This window comes from Mchenga conophoros, linkage group LG22 (genome assembly GCF_057382185.1).
Source record: "Mchenga conophoros isolate Kocher_MC1m ecotype Shallow Benthic linkage group LG22, M_conophoros_male_GT1.1, whole genome shotgun sequence".
NCBI lineage: Eukaryota > Metazoa > Chordata > Actinopteri > Cichliformes > Cichlidae > Mchenga > Mchenga conophoros.
This window is the reverse complement of record NC_140546.1, coordinates 35306559-35323512: the sequence shown is the minus strand read 5'-3', so window position 1 is coordinate 35323512 and position 16954 is coordinate 35306559. Positions and strand designations below refer to the sequence as shown.

The following is a 16954-nucleotide window of genomic DNA, read 5'->3' as shown; positions in this document are numbered from 1 at the left end:
CTGTGTTGTTCTTGTGCTTTTAGATTTGACAGCTGCGTCTGATACCGTGGATTATGCCATTTTATTCTCTCGTTTGGAGCACAGGGTGGGCATTAGGGGCACAGCACTGGAGTGGTTCAGGTCCTACTTGGCAGGGTGAACTTTTTGTGTCAGCCTCGGTTACTGTGTGTCGTCCTCCGCTCCCCTCTTGTGTGGTGTCCCACAGGGCTCAGTTCTAGGCCCCCTCCTCTTCTCTTTATATCTGCTTCCTCTTGGTTCTGTACTGAGAAAGCACGGCATTGCTTTCCACTTTTATGCTGATGACTGTCAGATCTATGTCCCTCTAAAGAAAAAAGGCAGATACCTTACACAGCCATTACTTCAGTGTCTCGATGACATTAAGGCTTGGATGTCTGTTAACTTTTTAAAATTCAATGATAAAAAGACCGAGGTGATGGTTTTTGGTAGCCCCACTGAGACCCCCAATGTGTATGTAGATTCCCTGGCCCAGTATGTTACGTCAAAGTGGACTGTGATCTGAAGTTTAATAATGTAATTAAGGCAGTGGTAAAATCTAGCTTCTTTCACCTCAGGCAGCTGCAAAAATAAACCCAATTCTTTCACAGCAGCACTTTGAGACAGTGATCCACGCCTTTGTTAGCACTCTGCTAGATTACTGTAACGCACTTTATATTGGGGTCAGCGCATCATATATTAGTCATCTACAGAGGGTGCAAAATGCCGCAGCTCGTCTTTTAACTGGCACTCGAAAGTTTGAGCACATTTTCCCTGTTTTAGCTTCGCTTCACTGGCTGCCCATTTCTTTTAGGATTCATTTTAAAATTCTTTTATTTGCTTTTAAAGCCCTCCATGGCCTAGCCCCATTGTATCTCTCTGAGCTGCTACAGCCTTATACACCCACCCGCTCTCTCAGGTCAGCTGATCAGCTGCTCCTGAATGTACCCAGGACTGGGCGTAAATTTAGAGGGGATCGTGCTTTTGCTGTAGCAGCTCAAAAACAGAACTGGCCTGTCTAATCTCTAAAGGAAGCTCGTTCCACAGTTTTGAAGTCACTCTTGAAAACCCACCTCTTTACCCTGGCCTTTGACACCACGTGAGATGTTGGTTTTTATTTTTATTTCAGTTGTTTTTAGGTGATTCGATGCTGTTTTATCTTGTTTTAATATAGGGCTGTTTTAATTTTATGTTTTATGTGTTTTATTTATTTATTTTGCTGTTTCTGTACAGCACTTTGTTCCTGTGCTGGGTATTTTAAAGTGCTTTATAAATAAAATTGGATTGAAATTAGATTTAGAGCATTAAAATCAAAATTAATTTATTTGGCCTATGACAGTTTGCGTAGGATCCACTTTCCAGCAACTATGAATTGGATAAGCAGTTAAGAACATTAGTAGATATAAAATAAATGTTTTTGATTATAATTTGGAAACACAAAAATATTAAAGCTGTAAAAAATACAACAACAAAAAAAAAACCTTTCAGCTTTTACGAACAAGCCATTACAACTGCACTCACTGGCTATTTCATTAGCTACACGCCCCTGGTGCTGGTCTATTGGATCAAGACTTGGTTGATGCTGTTTGAAGTGAGTGAACTGACTGTCATGTTCAAAGAACCATTTTGAGATGATTTAAGACTTGGCATCACCTTTTCCTGCTTTTCCTTTTTTTTGTTGGACTATCCTCTGTAAACCATAGAGGTGGTTGTCTGGGAAAATTCCCTTATATCTGAACAACCAGTCATTGAAATGACCTTTGTTCCCTATCCTGACTCTTGGTTTGAATCTCAGTAGGCTGTTTTGACCGTGTCTGCTGAACTGTTGCCATATAATTGGCTGGTTAGACTATAGTGTTCAACAGTCATACCTAATAAAGTGGCCAGTGTAGTTGTAAATACAACTCTTCAACATTTTAATAATCTCTGCAACAGGATTTGATAATTTTCTTTCCTGCACATGATATCAAAGCGAATCTCATAATTTGAAAATATTCCTATGGTCAGTGGGTTTAACTGAGAAAACATACAAACTGAAAGTGATATTTAAATTCCTTGCTGTCTTTCTCTTTAAGCATCTCATCTGCTGACAACAAGTAATTGTGACAATACTACTACGTGCAACATATACAGCCAGTCTCTAGCCACATAGACATAACGTGATTATCTGAAACAGTGGTGTCCATTTTATTCAAAATTGCAGATCAACATGGTGGCTTCCACACACCAGTGCCTGCCCGGTGTATTTTTACTGGATTAATTCTCAGATTATGAGTGTGCATCAGTTTTGTTGGAAAACATAATTACACACTAATCTATGTATATTTGTAAGTGTCCATGCTGCCTGTCCCTCCACCCAGCAAGGGGACAACGATACCCCATCACCTTTTTAAGGCTGAGGAGTAAAACCTTAAGTTTCCAGCAACTTATGAGGCATTTTAGAAACCTTTTTTTGTAAATGTTCCACAATTACTGTGTCCCCATTAAAAATGAAGACATCTGGACATGCATAATATTTTACAAGACAGCACGATAGTACTACATCTCCATAAATATAGCTTTGTAAAATGAAAGTAGCAAAAATAAATGTGCATTCATAGTGTGCTTCTTTTTGCACTTCTGCTTTGGGCCAGTGTTTTTAGAAGTTTTCTCACCCCACCGCTACCATCATCTTTTGCGTGTCCTTCGGTACGTCCATGAAATTCCTCTGTGGTCTTCCCCTTTTACAGCTCTAGTATCAGCATCCTTTTCCATTATATCCACCATGCCTCTTGTGCACTTGTGCTCCTTTTGTGCTCTTCTCTTCAAACCATCTCAGCCTTGCCTCTCTTTGTCCTCCAAACTGCTCATATCGAGCTGTCTGTCTGATGTCCACTCATTTCCAATTCTTTCTAGTCTAATCACTTCTAATAAAATTCTTAGAAACTTCAGCTCTGCCACTTCCAGGTGGGCCTCCCATATTTCTGTCAGGGCCACGTCTCCAAATCATACATCCAAAACACGTCTCACTAAGTTGTAAACCGTAATATTCTCTTTAGCTGCTATCCTTCTCTCTCCACCTCTCTTGTGGGGCTGTCAGTTGCTTTGTATGGTTGACCCCAGATATTTAAACTCATCTGCTGTCACTGCCTCTGCTCCTTGCATCTTTACTCTTACAACTATCTCCCACTCATTTAAACACATGCATTCTGTCTTTCACTCCTCTTCTCCACAGCACATACCTCCACCTTTCTAGGCTCTTTTCCATCCATGTACTGTCAGTACATTTAAAGCTCTAGCTTTCATCACGTTAACTTGCTGCAGCTCAATCTGTCTTTCTAGCGAGTTGCCTACATTATATGTAGGCGATCCTTACTTAGTGTCCAGTTAAGCATGCAGCTGATAAAAAGCCTTTTCCTTTGCTTTTGCCACCCCTCTCTCTGTGGTGTACTAAAAATGAATTACTCAGTAATTAGTATGACTTACAGTGTACTTAAATAGGACAAGAAATACCGAACATATAAAGGCTAATTTAATCATGGAGCCCTGCTCTCAAAATCTGATGTAGATTGTAACACTGTCTGTGAAGCTGGATTTAAGAAAGAACTGCTTAAAGTTAAAAATTGAGAACATGTGTGGCGCTGTCTTCTGTCTGTACGTTACGTCATGTGGTTGGTTGGTTGCAGCTAATAGACTGACATTAGTTTATCTTGGCTAACTACTGACAGAATCGATAACTCTGAGGAAAATAACGACACTAAAACTAAAAATCAGTTTAAGAGGATCGCTCCATGATGTAATTTAGCTTTTTATATGTAGTGCTTCATGTCATGTTTAAGATTTCCTACAGTGCAATTTCTGTCTCTGTTCCTGTAAAACACCTAGATGTTATGCAAGATTAAGTCACCCCAAAAAGAAAAGCGTACTTAATGTAAAATGGGGAAATATTGATTGTTTTTTCTGAAATTACGATAAAATTTATTTAAGTATGACATAATTAAAATTACTTTAGATTAGATTAGATAGAACTTTATTAATCCCTCGGGTGGGTTCCTCTGGGAAATTCGATTTCCAAAAAAGCACAGCACCGACAGAAGTTACACATATATATAAATACAGAGACAATATAAATAAAATATACGAAGGGGATAAATAGAATAAATAGGAATAAAAATAAAAATACAAGTGAATTGCACATTTCAAGTATTGAGTCTATTGCACCGTTGACTATTTACAAAAGTATTGCACAAAAGGTATTGCACAGTGAGGTGAAGAGGCACTACAGCTTAGTTGTTCCCAGTTTATGACTTACAGCGTGCTTAAAGTTATTTGCAGTGCAATGTGTCTTTTCTTGTAAAGTATCTGTAAGTATCCATAAGTACCTCCAAATTACATTTAATTACAGGGTAATTGTGCCCTTAGTTGCTCGTATTATAAAGTCACCCCTGATGCTGAATTGAAGTGGAAGAAAATAGATAGCTGACTGTGTTGCTTGGATAAAAATCACAATATATCAGAAACTCTCTAAGAAGATGCTGAAATGACAGTTGTGCCAAATGTCTGAGATTTGGTTCTTATTAGGTGTACTTGTATGATTAATACTGGTCGCTGAATAGCTTATTCAGCTCTTGTTGTGAAGGAAAAGTTAGCTGGACCCTAGAGCAGTGGATATTGGATAGGTTGATCATACGGTTAACAGACAGCCTTTAGTTCTCATATCCACACCTCTGAAAAGGCTCCAGAGAAACCTCACCACTACTACTCTTCATGTGAAGAAAGTCACAAGTATTAAAATCACATGTGGTTTTAGTTAAACGTTTAGACAATGAAATGAAGAGCTGCGTGTGATCTGCAGTGAAGTAAAGCTAATTTTAGCCTCATCAGTTGCGTACCTTTTATATACTAAACAATATCAAAAGATCAGATCAGAAATTAGAAAATGCCACTAATGCCACAAATTCTTTACATGAATTTATTGAGGAAAATGAATATTACATCACTGTAATGCTGGGATGGTGGAGCCACTCAGGATTCAGGATTTTATGTATATAGTTTAAGCAGCAGGTAAATCCATTAAAAGCTTTATTAGACGTGTGGTCGTGGAGAGTATGAGCTGAGCAGATAAGTTGTCAAATGATGTTAATATGGTGGCGAGGCAGCAGAATGTACAAGAACTTGCAAGAGTGGCAGTGAATCTGCAATGACCGCCATAAATCACCAATTATGAACATGCACTGTTTAAGTAGCAACATCAGTCACAGCAGTGAATGCCTTTGTGTCATCTATCTGCCACATTTTCATCTCCTATTTGTCATCCTTCTGTGCATTTGCAGAAATGGATGTCCCCAACTGGGACTGTCATCATTCTTCCACTACACAGTCAGTGCTTTTGTTCTTGACGCCTCTAGAAGTTTAGCACTCCTGGCAACTTCATAAGAAAAACATCAGAAGTCATATTCCAGGAGTGCTATGATTAGCGTTTAGATTAAATTACTTTTTTAAGTTACCCATGTGCAGACCGTAGTTCTGCAATTAAGACAAACTAAAAGTGTTATCAATAGTCTTAGGTCATCTTTACAAATGACGTAACTAAGCATATGGATTTGACGTCTTGTTGTTACTAAGTGCAGTTATTTTCAATCTTTTCAAGATTAAAAAGATGCATACTTGATGTATTACGTGTTTTTCCACTACAATGGTTAAAATGGCTTTATCTTAACCACCAAGTATAAATTGCTGTGACAATAATAAGCTGTGATATTAATGATTGAAGTGGAACAAATATGACCCAAGTGTCCATTTTGCGCTGTGTTTGGATAGGTTACAGTCTGGCAGAAACCCAGATGCCTAAAAGCTTACTGAACTGTTATTTAAATTGTTCAAACTCATTGTTTAAATGTGTACTTTTAAACTTCTTTATCTGTCTGATGAAGCTTGTTAACCAAACTGCTCTATATTGTCAGTGGAGACATTTTCTCGTTCTTACACCCTGGCAGACTTTAGTTTTAGTTAAAGAGATGGCCTCAGCAAGCCCTTGTGCTTTGGTCACCTGCCCCTCCCATCTATCAGGTTTCCCTCTGGAGATGCTCCTTCAGCGATGCAGGCAGAGTGAGAATGCTCAGATTAGAGCTTCCTTGGGGAAAACCTTGTCTGTTTAGTGAGAGACTGAATCCCTGCGAGATAAGTTTTCTAATTAACCTGCGTGGCAGCACTACACCTGAGATGCAGGGGAGGCTTGAATGTATCTGCTGCCGCTTTTCACCTACCATACACAACAGGTTCCCTTTTCCCTTCTCTGCTTTGAGGAAACTTGCAAAGGACTGCTTCAGCTAATATTGTTGAGACCAAACCCTCAGGCAAAAACAAACAGATGTTCAATAAATGCTCACTGTGCTTTCTGTTGCATCAAGTTAGTGGGTAAAATTGTTTAGCTAAAATGCTTCTTCAACTACGATGAAACCTGTTTGTACAAATAGAGCACTTGGTGAGCTGTTATTCACTCTTTGTATTTATTAGTTAGTTTCTGATGTTGGTGCATATGGACGAACCCAGACTTTAACCTTCTGAGTCTGATCAAAATCACTACCCTTTCAGCTTGTTCGTGGCCAAAAGTGTCCACCAACAGATTAGGTCTGTAATTTTAATAATTTTTTGTTTTTTTGCCATTTTTTCCCACAAAGCTTTTTAACTAACTCCAGTTCTTTTCATAAATATAAAATAGTTATTACTTAAATTACATTTTTAACCCTTTAAACACCAGTTTGTTTGTCCACTGTACTAGGTGGAAGACAACCTCAAATCTCACAGTTTTATATATTTGCAGTAGGGTTGGGTTTTGATTATCGATTAAAATCGATTCTGGATTGGATAACGTGATATCGATTCATTAAAATCCTGAATCGATTTTTAAATATAAATTTATTTTGTCCAAACCGCCAGAATCTCAGGTTAAACCTCACAAAATTTCTACAACCGCCAAACAGCTAAAACAGTAAATGAGAGCTGGTACACAGATTCTGCACAAAGACGTAAACACAAAACGCGGACCCAACGCATCCGAATCAGTGAGCTGTCGCCTTTCTCACCTGACGGCACATACACACGGACACGCCGTTGGGGCTGAAAGCCGACAGCTCACTGATTTTGAAAAGGTGGCAGGTGCTTTGTGTATCTGCGCTAGATTCTGAAGCTGCAGGTTTTATCTCCCTCCAACCAAAATTGATTGAACCAGCAGAGAAAGTAGATCGAAACTATGATTCACATTTCGCTTCACATAAACATCGTCAGGAATTTCCTCTTACTTTTGCTGTTTTGCTTCCACCATGATAAAATCACACTTCCGACATGTAATTGATTCACATCAACATTGATTATAATGCATTATTTTTGTGCAGGGAGAGCAAAAACATAAAAACTCCCTCTCAGCTTGTTCGTGGCCAAAAATGGCCACCCCTTGTTTACATTTACAAAATGCTATAAAATTAATATATATATAAAAAAAAATAATCCACTTTCATTGACTTAATTTTTTAAATTGGCAGCAGTGTTATTCAGGAAAATTAAAATTTCATTCAAATTCAGAATTTTAACCCTTTAAATGCCAGTTAAATCACATAATTGTAATTATTTACATAGGGATAAAATCATAAAATCTATTTTTTTTAAAAAAAAATAATACATGCAAAATGATTTCTTTTCTAACCATGGTGGAGGTTTGATGCATAGCAATAATTAAAAATATTAATGAATTTTATGCATCTTTGTTTTTTGTGCAGTGACAGAAAAACAAAAAAATACAAAAAAATGGGCACCTCCTGTTTACGTTCACAAAATGCTATAAAATTAATATATATTAAAACATTTTTCTACTTTCATTGACTTGATTTTTTTAAATTAACACTGGTCCTAGTCATGAAAACCAAACTATAATTCAAATTCAGAAATTATACCCTTGCATACCAGTCAGATTACGTATTATTACTACGCTTTTGGGTGAAAATAGCAATGTTCAAAGTTCACATTTTTTAGCATATGAATGATGAAACCTCTTTTTTTTTTTTTTTTTAATCATCATTGCAGGGCAGTACCAGTAACAGTAACAATTATTTATTTTTACGTTATTTAATTTTTTTGGATGAATGGCCAAAAAGAAAATCACACATGGTGTGCTAGTGGCCAGAAAGGCAATTTAATGACCAAATAACCACAAAAATGATCAAAATTTATATTCCAGTGTGTGTGCTTCTGTATGCATCCTCATTAGCAGCAAGATGTGCTAACCACAGTAGAGTGGTTTTTGTAGGCACACTTTCTAAACCTGAGGGGCTGCTGTTCCTGGAGGTGCACCTTTTGCACCTTCTTCTCATTTTGATGGTGGGGTGTGGGTCACACTCTGGTTCAGACTACTGTGTCTTGATATCAATGGCAGAAATGGTTGAGAATCAGGGACAAGGGTGTCCGGAAATTGTCGAGGTCACCAGCATGTGCCCCAGCTCTCCCAGGATCACTCTTCATTTGTAGGTTGTAGAGGACTCCCCCACTTCAGTGAAGTTGTTTCCAGTGGGACAAAGGCATTGTATCCCAAGACATCCAGGAGATTGGAGAAAAGAGCCATCAGCCATCAGTTAGTTTTCCTTCTACAACTCAAGGTGCCAGCATCCTCTCTAAGTTATCCAAGCTGTATTTGTGCCTATTGTAGTCCAGGATTGCTTCTTGCTTCCAGGCTTCCTCTAATCCCCATCACTAACTGCTGGTTCCTTGTGCGTTGTGGTCAAAAGAAGCACATTCCTCTGTTGCTTTAGCATGTGGGATATCGCCGTGGTAGTTTTGGTGAAGCCAAAGACAGACAACAAAATCTTCCACTGTTGCAACTGGAGGAGCTGGGGAGGAAGCTCTGGGTTGTTTCCCCTGTGCCAGTTTTCATCTGAGGAGTTCCTCTGCCAATGTGACCGAAGGAAAGACGTTGTCCTTGGAGCTCCTCCGTCAGTTGGAGTCTGAACCCCATGCCTTTTTTTACTTCCTGAGAACTTCCAGTGTTGTCATCCAACATGCTATGTATTGCTTTATTCTGGTTAAGGCTCACATCTCCACTTCATCTACAATCCTCACGCCTTCGCCTCCCGTGCAAGTTCGTAAGGGTGCACAGCAGCTAAAAGACCGCCTTTGTTTTAAAAAAGTCAAAAGTAGATCTCAGGCTGCTAATGCAGGAAACTGCATACAGGGTGAGCCCTGGTTTGATACCAGTAGGTATTGGATTGTAGAGCAGTCTCTCTTCAGTTAGTGGGACCCACACGGTTTTCCGGTTGTAACAAAATAGTTTTATTAAATATTATCTAATAGCAAAAGACCCCCCCCCCCCCCCCCCCCCCCAAAGAAAAAAGAAAAAACAAACAAACAAAAAAACGAAAAGACAAAAACAAAAACCCCAGAAGAGGATTCCGGCACTAGCTAGTACTCATCATGGTAATGTGGTCAGCCTCTTTGGAGATTGTCCTCTCATCATCTGGAGAGGAAGTTTCTTCATCTTGGGCAGATGTCTTTTCTTCAAGGACAGATGACTGCTGCTGTCCTTGCTCTCTGACCAGATCATATAGACAGTGCTTGTAGCAGTGATGACCTTCTTGCCATATTGCCAGAATAAATGATCTGGAAGTGCTACTGCTGTAAGTAAGCCTGTCTGCACCTGCATAAACTCCAGGACACGTTTATAAATAGTGTTTGTTGTCGTTTGCGCTGCAGCTGCAGCTGCAGCTTTGAACTCTGCAAAATGTCCTTTGATCGGGTTTTCTTTTTTTTGGGAGTTGATATTTTGGGTATGGTATCTTTTCATGAAAAATACAAGAGTAAAAGTTTGACTGGGAACCTCAAAGCTCAACAGTCTGCATCGACAGAAATTCACTGCAACCTGTGTAATATTTGATGCGTCATAATTTATTCCAGTCTATCTTGCAAATACATGTTTGTGCTGCAATGTCATGCACAAGCACAAACTATTAGATCCTTAAGATCAAACCTATGTCAAAATTGTGTCATTCTTTTGGTCTGTTGGAGTGTGATAAGCCATCAAAGGCCGCTACTAGAAACTAGGAATATTACATGAGCATCTTCCTTGGGGGGCTCAACCCGGGGTAGCGGTCATGGCCTATTAGGGGCTCTATTGGCTCTTAGGTGATTGTTTCCTCGTGGCTGGGGCGAGGGGAGGGTCTGTGCTGACAGATGTGGGTTACTGACCTGGTAGCCTGGCTGTAAGTAAATCCGTTGGGTATCTTTCTTCGCCTTTAGACAATAATTCTGATGGCAAACGGGACAGGCAAAAAAAAAAAAAAAAGGAATACTACATTAAATTGCTTGTTTGGCCAAAAATGGGTAAATGATGTAATTTGGTAAAAAAAACTTTAAAAACTAAAATTTTCATGTGTTGAGTTTAGAATGAAAGAAAATTTACCTAAATTGTATGATTTAGTACTGTCAATAACAAGGAATCAAAAAAGGTGGTTATAATGGGTTTCAATTGGCCAAAAATGGCCACGATAGAGCCAAGAGGAACAATTTGGTGTATAGTGAATATTATTGACATTATTAAGGAGCTGATGTTGAAAATTGAAAAATCTTTAAAAAAATGTAGACCTTTGGGAAGTTTCATTCCATTTGCATTAACAGAATGGAAATGGTTGAAAAAAATAAAAGTGAAGTGGCCACAAATGGCCAGGATAGAGCCAAAAGTGTTAATCTGGATTGGACCCACAGTATCCCACCTAAGATTGTGAGACCACTGGGCATTCTGTGGGTTGTCAGGAACAGCAAGCGACACAGGCGGCGGAGGAAGAGGAAACAGAAGCAGGGATGCAGAGCTGGCAGTCATGTCCAGCTGCGAAAGCAGCAGCACAAACCCCCGTTTCCATCAATCTACCTCACCGATGCCAGATCCCTCTCAAACAACACGGAAGAACTTTAATCAGAGATTTACTATAGCTGTTTTGTCCAGGAGTGTTGTCTATTGATTGAATCCAGGCTCCATCCATAAGTCCCCAATGCCTAAGTGGAGCTACTGCTCCAGACCTTAAAGCTCCGGGACTGCAACAAAGACTTTGGAAGGGGTGGGGGGTTCTGTGATTATATACTCCAGGTCTGTTGACATAACCACAGAATTATAGATGGTAATTGCTTACCAGACTTAAAGGCCATGTCAATTAAATTCAGACCCTATATCTACCTCGTGAACTAATGGTGGCTATAGTTAACATTGTTTACTTTTTCCCCTGATGCTAAGCCCAAAAGGGATCATAAAGCCCAAAAGAGATAAGGAATGTTACTCCAAATTTCTAAACAGCAGAGACTTCAACAAAGTCTGGCTCTAGAGGCCAACCCAACCCAAAGATATTTATTTATTAGGTCCTGCAAATTATCTGAATTTCCCAAGAATATGGTGGAAAATTCTAAAGGAATATTATTTACCTTAAATATACTGATTAAAGCTTTGTTGAGCCATAAGAGTTTAATATTTGGGCTGTCCCAAAATATGTGCCAATACACGACATAACCTCCAACAGTTCAATGTACCTGTGTCAAGATGTACCATTTGCTTTGGAGTTATGAAAAAACACATCAGACGATGACTTTTGATTCATGGGTTTTCAGTCATCTCAAGATGTATATCTAAATTCGTATGAGCTAAAATTGCTTGGGTTGGTGGGTCTTTCATCATTGAGAGTTCAATGTCTTTCCATTTAGCATGAAATTTTGTTGAACACATATTATTATATAATGTCTCCATAGTCATGTTTCCAGAGAGGAATCACCAGTCTTACTAAAATATCAGATTTGTAAAACAATCCGAGATCTTCGGTCATCATCATATCTCTCCTGAACACCTGAAGCTTCTCAAGTGGATCTCTTCTTGATCTGGGGTGGCTGTAGGTTTTAGCACAGTGTTGTCATCATTTCTCTTGTTGCTTTGGCGCCATCCTTACATAGGTGAGTCCACGACCCCTTCATAAAACACCTCTTTCTTCTGTCATGCTCTCCAAAGAACCTCTTCTTTCATAATTAGTGTTGATGCCGATTGTAGCACTGTCTCGGTCTCTTAGATTCCTCCTTCTGCCTTCTTAACCCCACGTTTAATATCCGCATATTGTTCGTTGTTATCTTTTCTGAAGTCACAAAGCTCTTTCAGGATTATTCAGGAGTGTGGGCTCAGCTGTATCCATGCCTGCTGTGGCTAACATTAGCTCAGTTGAATGGCTCAGACCCACATGGCTTTTCTCTGTCAAGTTATGACTCTCATACTTCTTGTGATAACCTTTGTTTCGATTTTCAAAAACAATCTTCAATATTGACAAAAATAGTACCATCAGGGGTCATTTAAACCAAACAAAAAAAAAAACCTATTGGGAGCTCGTCATTCTGTTGTGGGCGGATGCCTAGAGCAGTTCTGTCTTCACCTTCAGGTTTCTGGGTGCCCATATCTCCGCAAATCTCACTTGGACACCATCACCATGGTAAAGAATGGTGGTATGGAGGGACATGGGACACAAGATCAATTGTGATTAAGAATAACTGATTAAATGCAGAGTGGATTATAAACACATGGAGAGTGAAAAAAGATGATTGAAGAAGAAACAGTGCATCATGGGAAGCCTCCAGCAGCCAGACCTTGTATGTGATGACAAAGGTTTTAAATTCAATATTATTTAGTATTTAGCACCGAGCAAATGAAGAGAAGCCAGTATGGGCAAACTGTGCTCTCTTTCTAGTCCCTGACAGTACTCTTGCTGCAGCATTTTGGATTAACTGAAGGCTTTTTAGGACATCCTGATAATAATGAATTACAGTAGTCGAGCCTAGAAGTAATAAATGCATGAACTAGTTTTTCAGCACTCACTCTGAGACAGGATATTTCTAATTTTAGAGATACTGGAAGAAAGTAAATGGACGAAAGCAGTTCTACATATTTGTTCAGTATGCACAATGAAGGGCACATCCTGCTCAAAATCGCTCACAGTGTAAATAGAAGCAAAGGTATTGCTATCCAGAATAAGCATCTGGTTAGACACAATATTTTTATTTTCTGAATTTAGAAACAGAAAATTAGAGGTCATCTGTCTTTATGCATTTAGATTTCTGCCACATCCTTTGGTGATCAATGAAGCTATGTATCATCTGCCTAGCAGTGAAAATGTATGCTATCCTATGCACTGAAGGACATGTCCTGGTTCTCAAAGTGTTGCTAGAAGTCTGGGCACAATTTTTCTAACTAGTACAATAAGGGTAGGGTACAATAACCTCAGTTTTATCTGCAATTAGAAGGAGAGAAATTAGAGGTTATCCAAGTCTTTATGTCTTCAAGATATTTCTTGGATTTAACTGAGTGAGGTCTATCATATGGCTTTGTGGAGATACCAGGATATCATCTGTATTACAATGTAAATGTAAGCTCTCCCTTCTAATAATACTGCCTAAGGGAAACCTCTGAAGTATCTGCTTGCAGGACCCACTGCAAACAGATACTTGTTGGGCTACAAGTAGCCCAACTCCTGGAGTTGAAAAACTGGGGGGGGGGAATATGAAAAACCATTTCTGTTTTGGTGGTTGTCTCATTCTTGCCATTCTAGTGCAAATGTTGTTCATTTTCAAAGCATCTGGGAACCCCCTGCTACTTAACTGACTACATCAATATTTCAGAAATTTAACTGACTTGAATACTATGATGAGCTGTGTATTCCTTTTTCAAAGAAAATCTTATTTGTCTTAGTTTTTATAAAATCTACTTCGCAGTGAAGTATAAGTTACTTTTCATGTATATTAAATATTCATCAAACTTTTTGTGTGTGTGTTTCTTTTTTCTATTTTTTGGTAGAAATTAAATACTCCACCAATCTTGAAGGCCCCAAAAGAAAGGAAGCCCAGCAAGAAGGAAGGAGGCACCCAAGGGAAGGCATCTAGTCTGCCAGCGATCCTCTACAGGTAAACACACAATAGCTTTGAGTCATGATGGAGCGAGAAAGGCAAAGGTTAATGAAATGGGTAAAATGTTAGGACGAGGATTGTTTTTTATCCGTCATCTTCAGTGCTTTGAAATAGGAGAATTTATCTGAATCTGATACATTTAGCTCAAATAAGTATTTGATACTTGTTCTTGTCATTCTGCCTATGGGCACCGCAGTCATTTTTTATTTTTATTTTTTTTGTTCAGTCTTAAAGCTTTAATTCAAGGAGTTAAGAAAAGCATTGCATTAATTGGTTTGGAATTGGAGCCATTTTCACTCCTTAGCCATAAAAGGCTAATGAGGTATTGTTGTCACCCTGCCAAGTAGGTGAGCAGGCGGGCAGTGTGGACACCCAAGTTTGCCTCATTCTTGAGTTATCGCATTCAATCTATAATTTTAAAATTAATATCTACTACTAAAGATTTTGTGTGAGTTTGGATTTCAGCGACCTCGACTTTATGATTAAGATGAGAGGTCAGGTTTTCTGAAAATATTGTGATTGTGATAACTCCAGAAGGAAGTTACCTAGAATTTTCAAACTTGTACCATAGGTACAACTGCTAGGAGACTGAGGGGTAAAACTGGCGGCTGCCATTTTTATTTATTCTCAGTCCATATTTTTTTAGAGGCTAAAAACGCAACAGTTGTCTGACAAGCAATTTCATGGTCAGATGAGATCTGTTCCTTGATTATCCACTGACTGATTATGCAAGAAAAACATCTTAAGCCGCTTCCAAGTGTAAGTTGTTCATTTAGTAGCTGTTCCTTGAAAAACCCAGTTTCAGGTCTGAAGACATGTTAATGCAAGTGAAGACGGACATCATTCTGTTTTAAACCCAAAATCACATTTCTATAAAATACCAAAGATAACAGTCTGACAGACTTCTATAATATAAAACTTCACAGTGATTCCCAAAGAGCTTGAGCTGACAACATGGGATATCTCAGTGTGGATGAAGTGTGCTCATGCAATATTTGAGGAAATTGGAGTAGTGCATGTGGAAGTGATGGGTCTAAAAGCTACCTGTAGCTGATAAACAACGTCTGTGAAAGTCTTTTAAGAAATGGGAAACAAAAACCTGACATAGGACCCGACAGAAGCATCTGGCCCTTCAGCTGATCCATCAGCTGTTTACTGAAGCCTAATAAGAAAAGGTCTCACTTGATGGGTGTCTGTCAAGAAGCCCTTCTTAAGGAAGGGAAATGGGGAAATGAGGTTATACTTAAATAGCATAACTGGACTGAAAATCCGTGGCAACTGGTGTTAAGGAGTGATGAATCAAATTGTTTTCAATATGTACAGAGGAGATCAAAAGCGCGATACATCAGTGAGTATCATCTGTAAAACACGGAGGCTCTTTCCCTCTTTCCTGTTGGAATTCATTATACAGTTAGAGAAATTTTGTTATAAAACAAAAATAAAACAAAAAGCAACAACCTTTTCTCATGCTCATTATTTCTCATACTCACTGAAACCTGATGTATTTCTGCAGCTGCGGAATTTGTAAAAAAAACCAGGACCAACATCTGCTTGTACTGTGTGACACATGCAAGCTCTACTACCACCTGGGCTGCCTGGAGCCACCACTAACACGAATGCCCAAGAAGACCAAGAACAGCTATTGGTAAGTTGGGTTTAAGTGGACCCTGAGGCTCTCCCCTAAACACCATGAAAAGTGATCTAATTTGAGCAGCTGACAGCATCCGTTGTTGTGAGTCATATGAGATAAAACTGGCACAAAACAGTCATTAGTGAAAGTCACACATTAACCCCATTTCTCATTTCCTTAAGTGCAATTCAGTTCATTCAATTTTATTTATATAGCACACAACAACAGCTGCCTCAAGCGGCTTTATATTAAAAAGAAGAGTAAAGATCCTACAATAATTCAGAGAAAGCAGAGAGAACCACAATCATATGACCCCCTATGAACAAGCAGTTTGGCCACAGTGGGAAGGTAAAAACTCCCTTTTAACAGGGAGAAACCTCCAGCAGAACCAGGCTCAGGGAGGGGCGGCCATCTGCAGCGACTGGTTGGAGGTGAGGGGAAGACGACAGGACAAAGACAAGCTGTGGAAGAGAGCTGGAGATTTATAATAACCAGAAGCGGCAAATTTACTGAGACTCTTTACTTAAGCAAAAGTACAAAAATCTGTGTTAAAAAATACTAAACTTTTTTTACTCCGTTAAAAGTGAAAAAGTAAATGGTCTGAAAGTAAAAAAGTAAAAAGTAGCTCTTTGAATGACAATTCTACCTATTCTGTTTTTATGCAAAAGTAATTAAATCTTCTGCAGTATTCATATTTTCGTATTTAATTTTTGAATTAATACTAGTACATTAGAATACAAATGTTATTCAAATCCACATTCTAATTTTAATGTACTCATAATGTACTCAGCTTCATTCTATTATGTAGAAAACAATGAGTAAAATAATTTTAAAAAATAGCTATTTTCTGTTGCCTACGTTGTAGAGTGTTAGTTTGTCTCCACATCTGAACAGTCAGGGGTTAAAATGACATTCAGCAGGTGGGAAACTCTAACATCGGTTGTAATGGCTCAGCTTGGAGAAAAGAAGCACCACTCGCAATAATTTTTAATGTGAGCGGGGCAGATTCTTACTGTACAGGCAGATGACCTGCTGCTCTTTTTTGATTTACGCAAATGAATTCAACAAGATGTAAGCAGATGTTTCAGAGCTGTCTCGGCTGATTTCCATTTCCTACACTAACAGGGAACTGTATATTGTGTTTATGCTAGACCAGGGGTAGGCAACCTTTTTGATGACGAGTGCCATCTAAAATTTCCTCAGAAGTCAATGTGCCATATAATTGCATTAGCAATAAATTTAATAACGCTCTATATTAACAGTTGCTGTGCTGAGTGGACAGCTCCTGAAGGGTCGGAATGTGGAAATTTGAGCATTGCTTGAAAAAACTGACAGCTAGCAACGTCCCTCTCACCAGACTAAGTGATTTTTAGCCAATTACAAGTT

General features: G+C 38.8%; 1 protein-coding gene across 4 annotated transcripts in view; it reads left to right on the top strand.

Moving 5' to 3' along the window:
* phf14 (PHD finger protein 14) overlaps window positions 1-16954 on the top strand; it is a 144159-nt gene that overhangs the window by 40255 nt on the left and 86950 nt on the right. For all 4 annotated transcript variants that reach the window (XM_085263519.1, XM_085263518.1, XM_085263520.1 and 1 more), the window contains exons 12-13: window positions 13829-13935; window positions 15452-15583. In XM_085263519.1, coding sequence (XP_085119645.1) covers window positions 13829-13935; window positions 15452-15583 — 239 coding nt within the window. The remainder of the gene's footprint in view (window positions 1-13828; window positions 13936-15451; window positions 15584-16954) is intronic.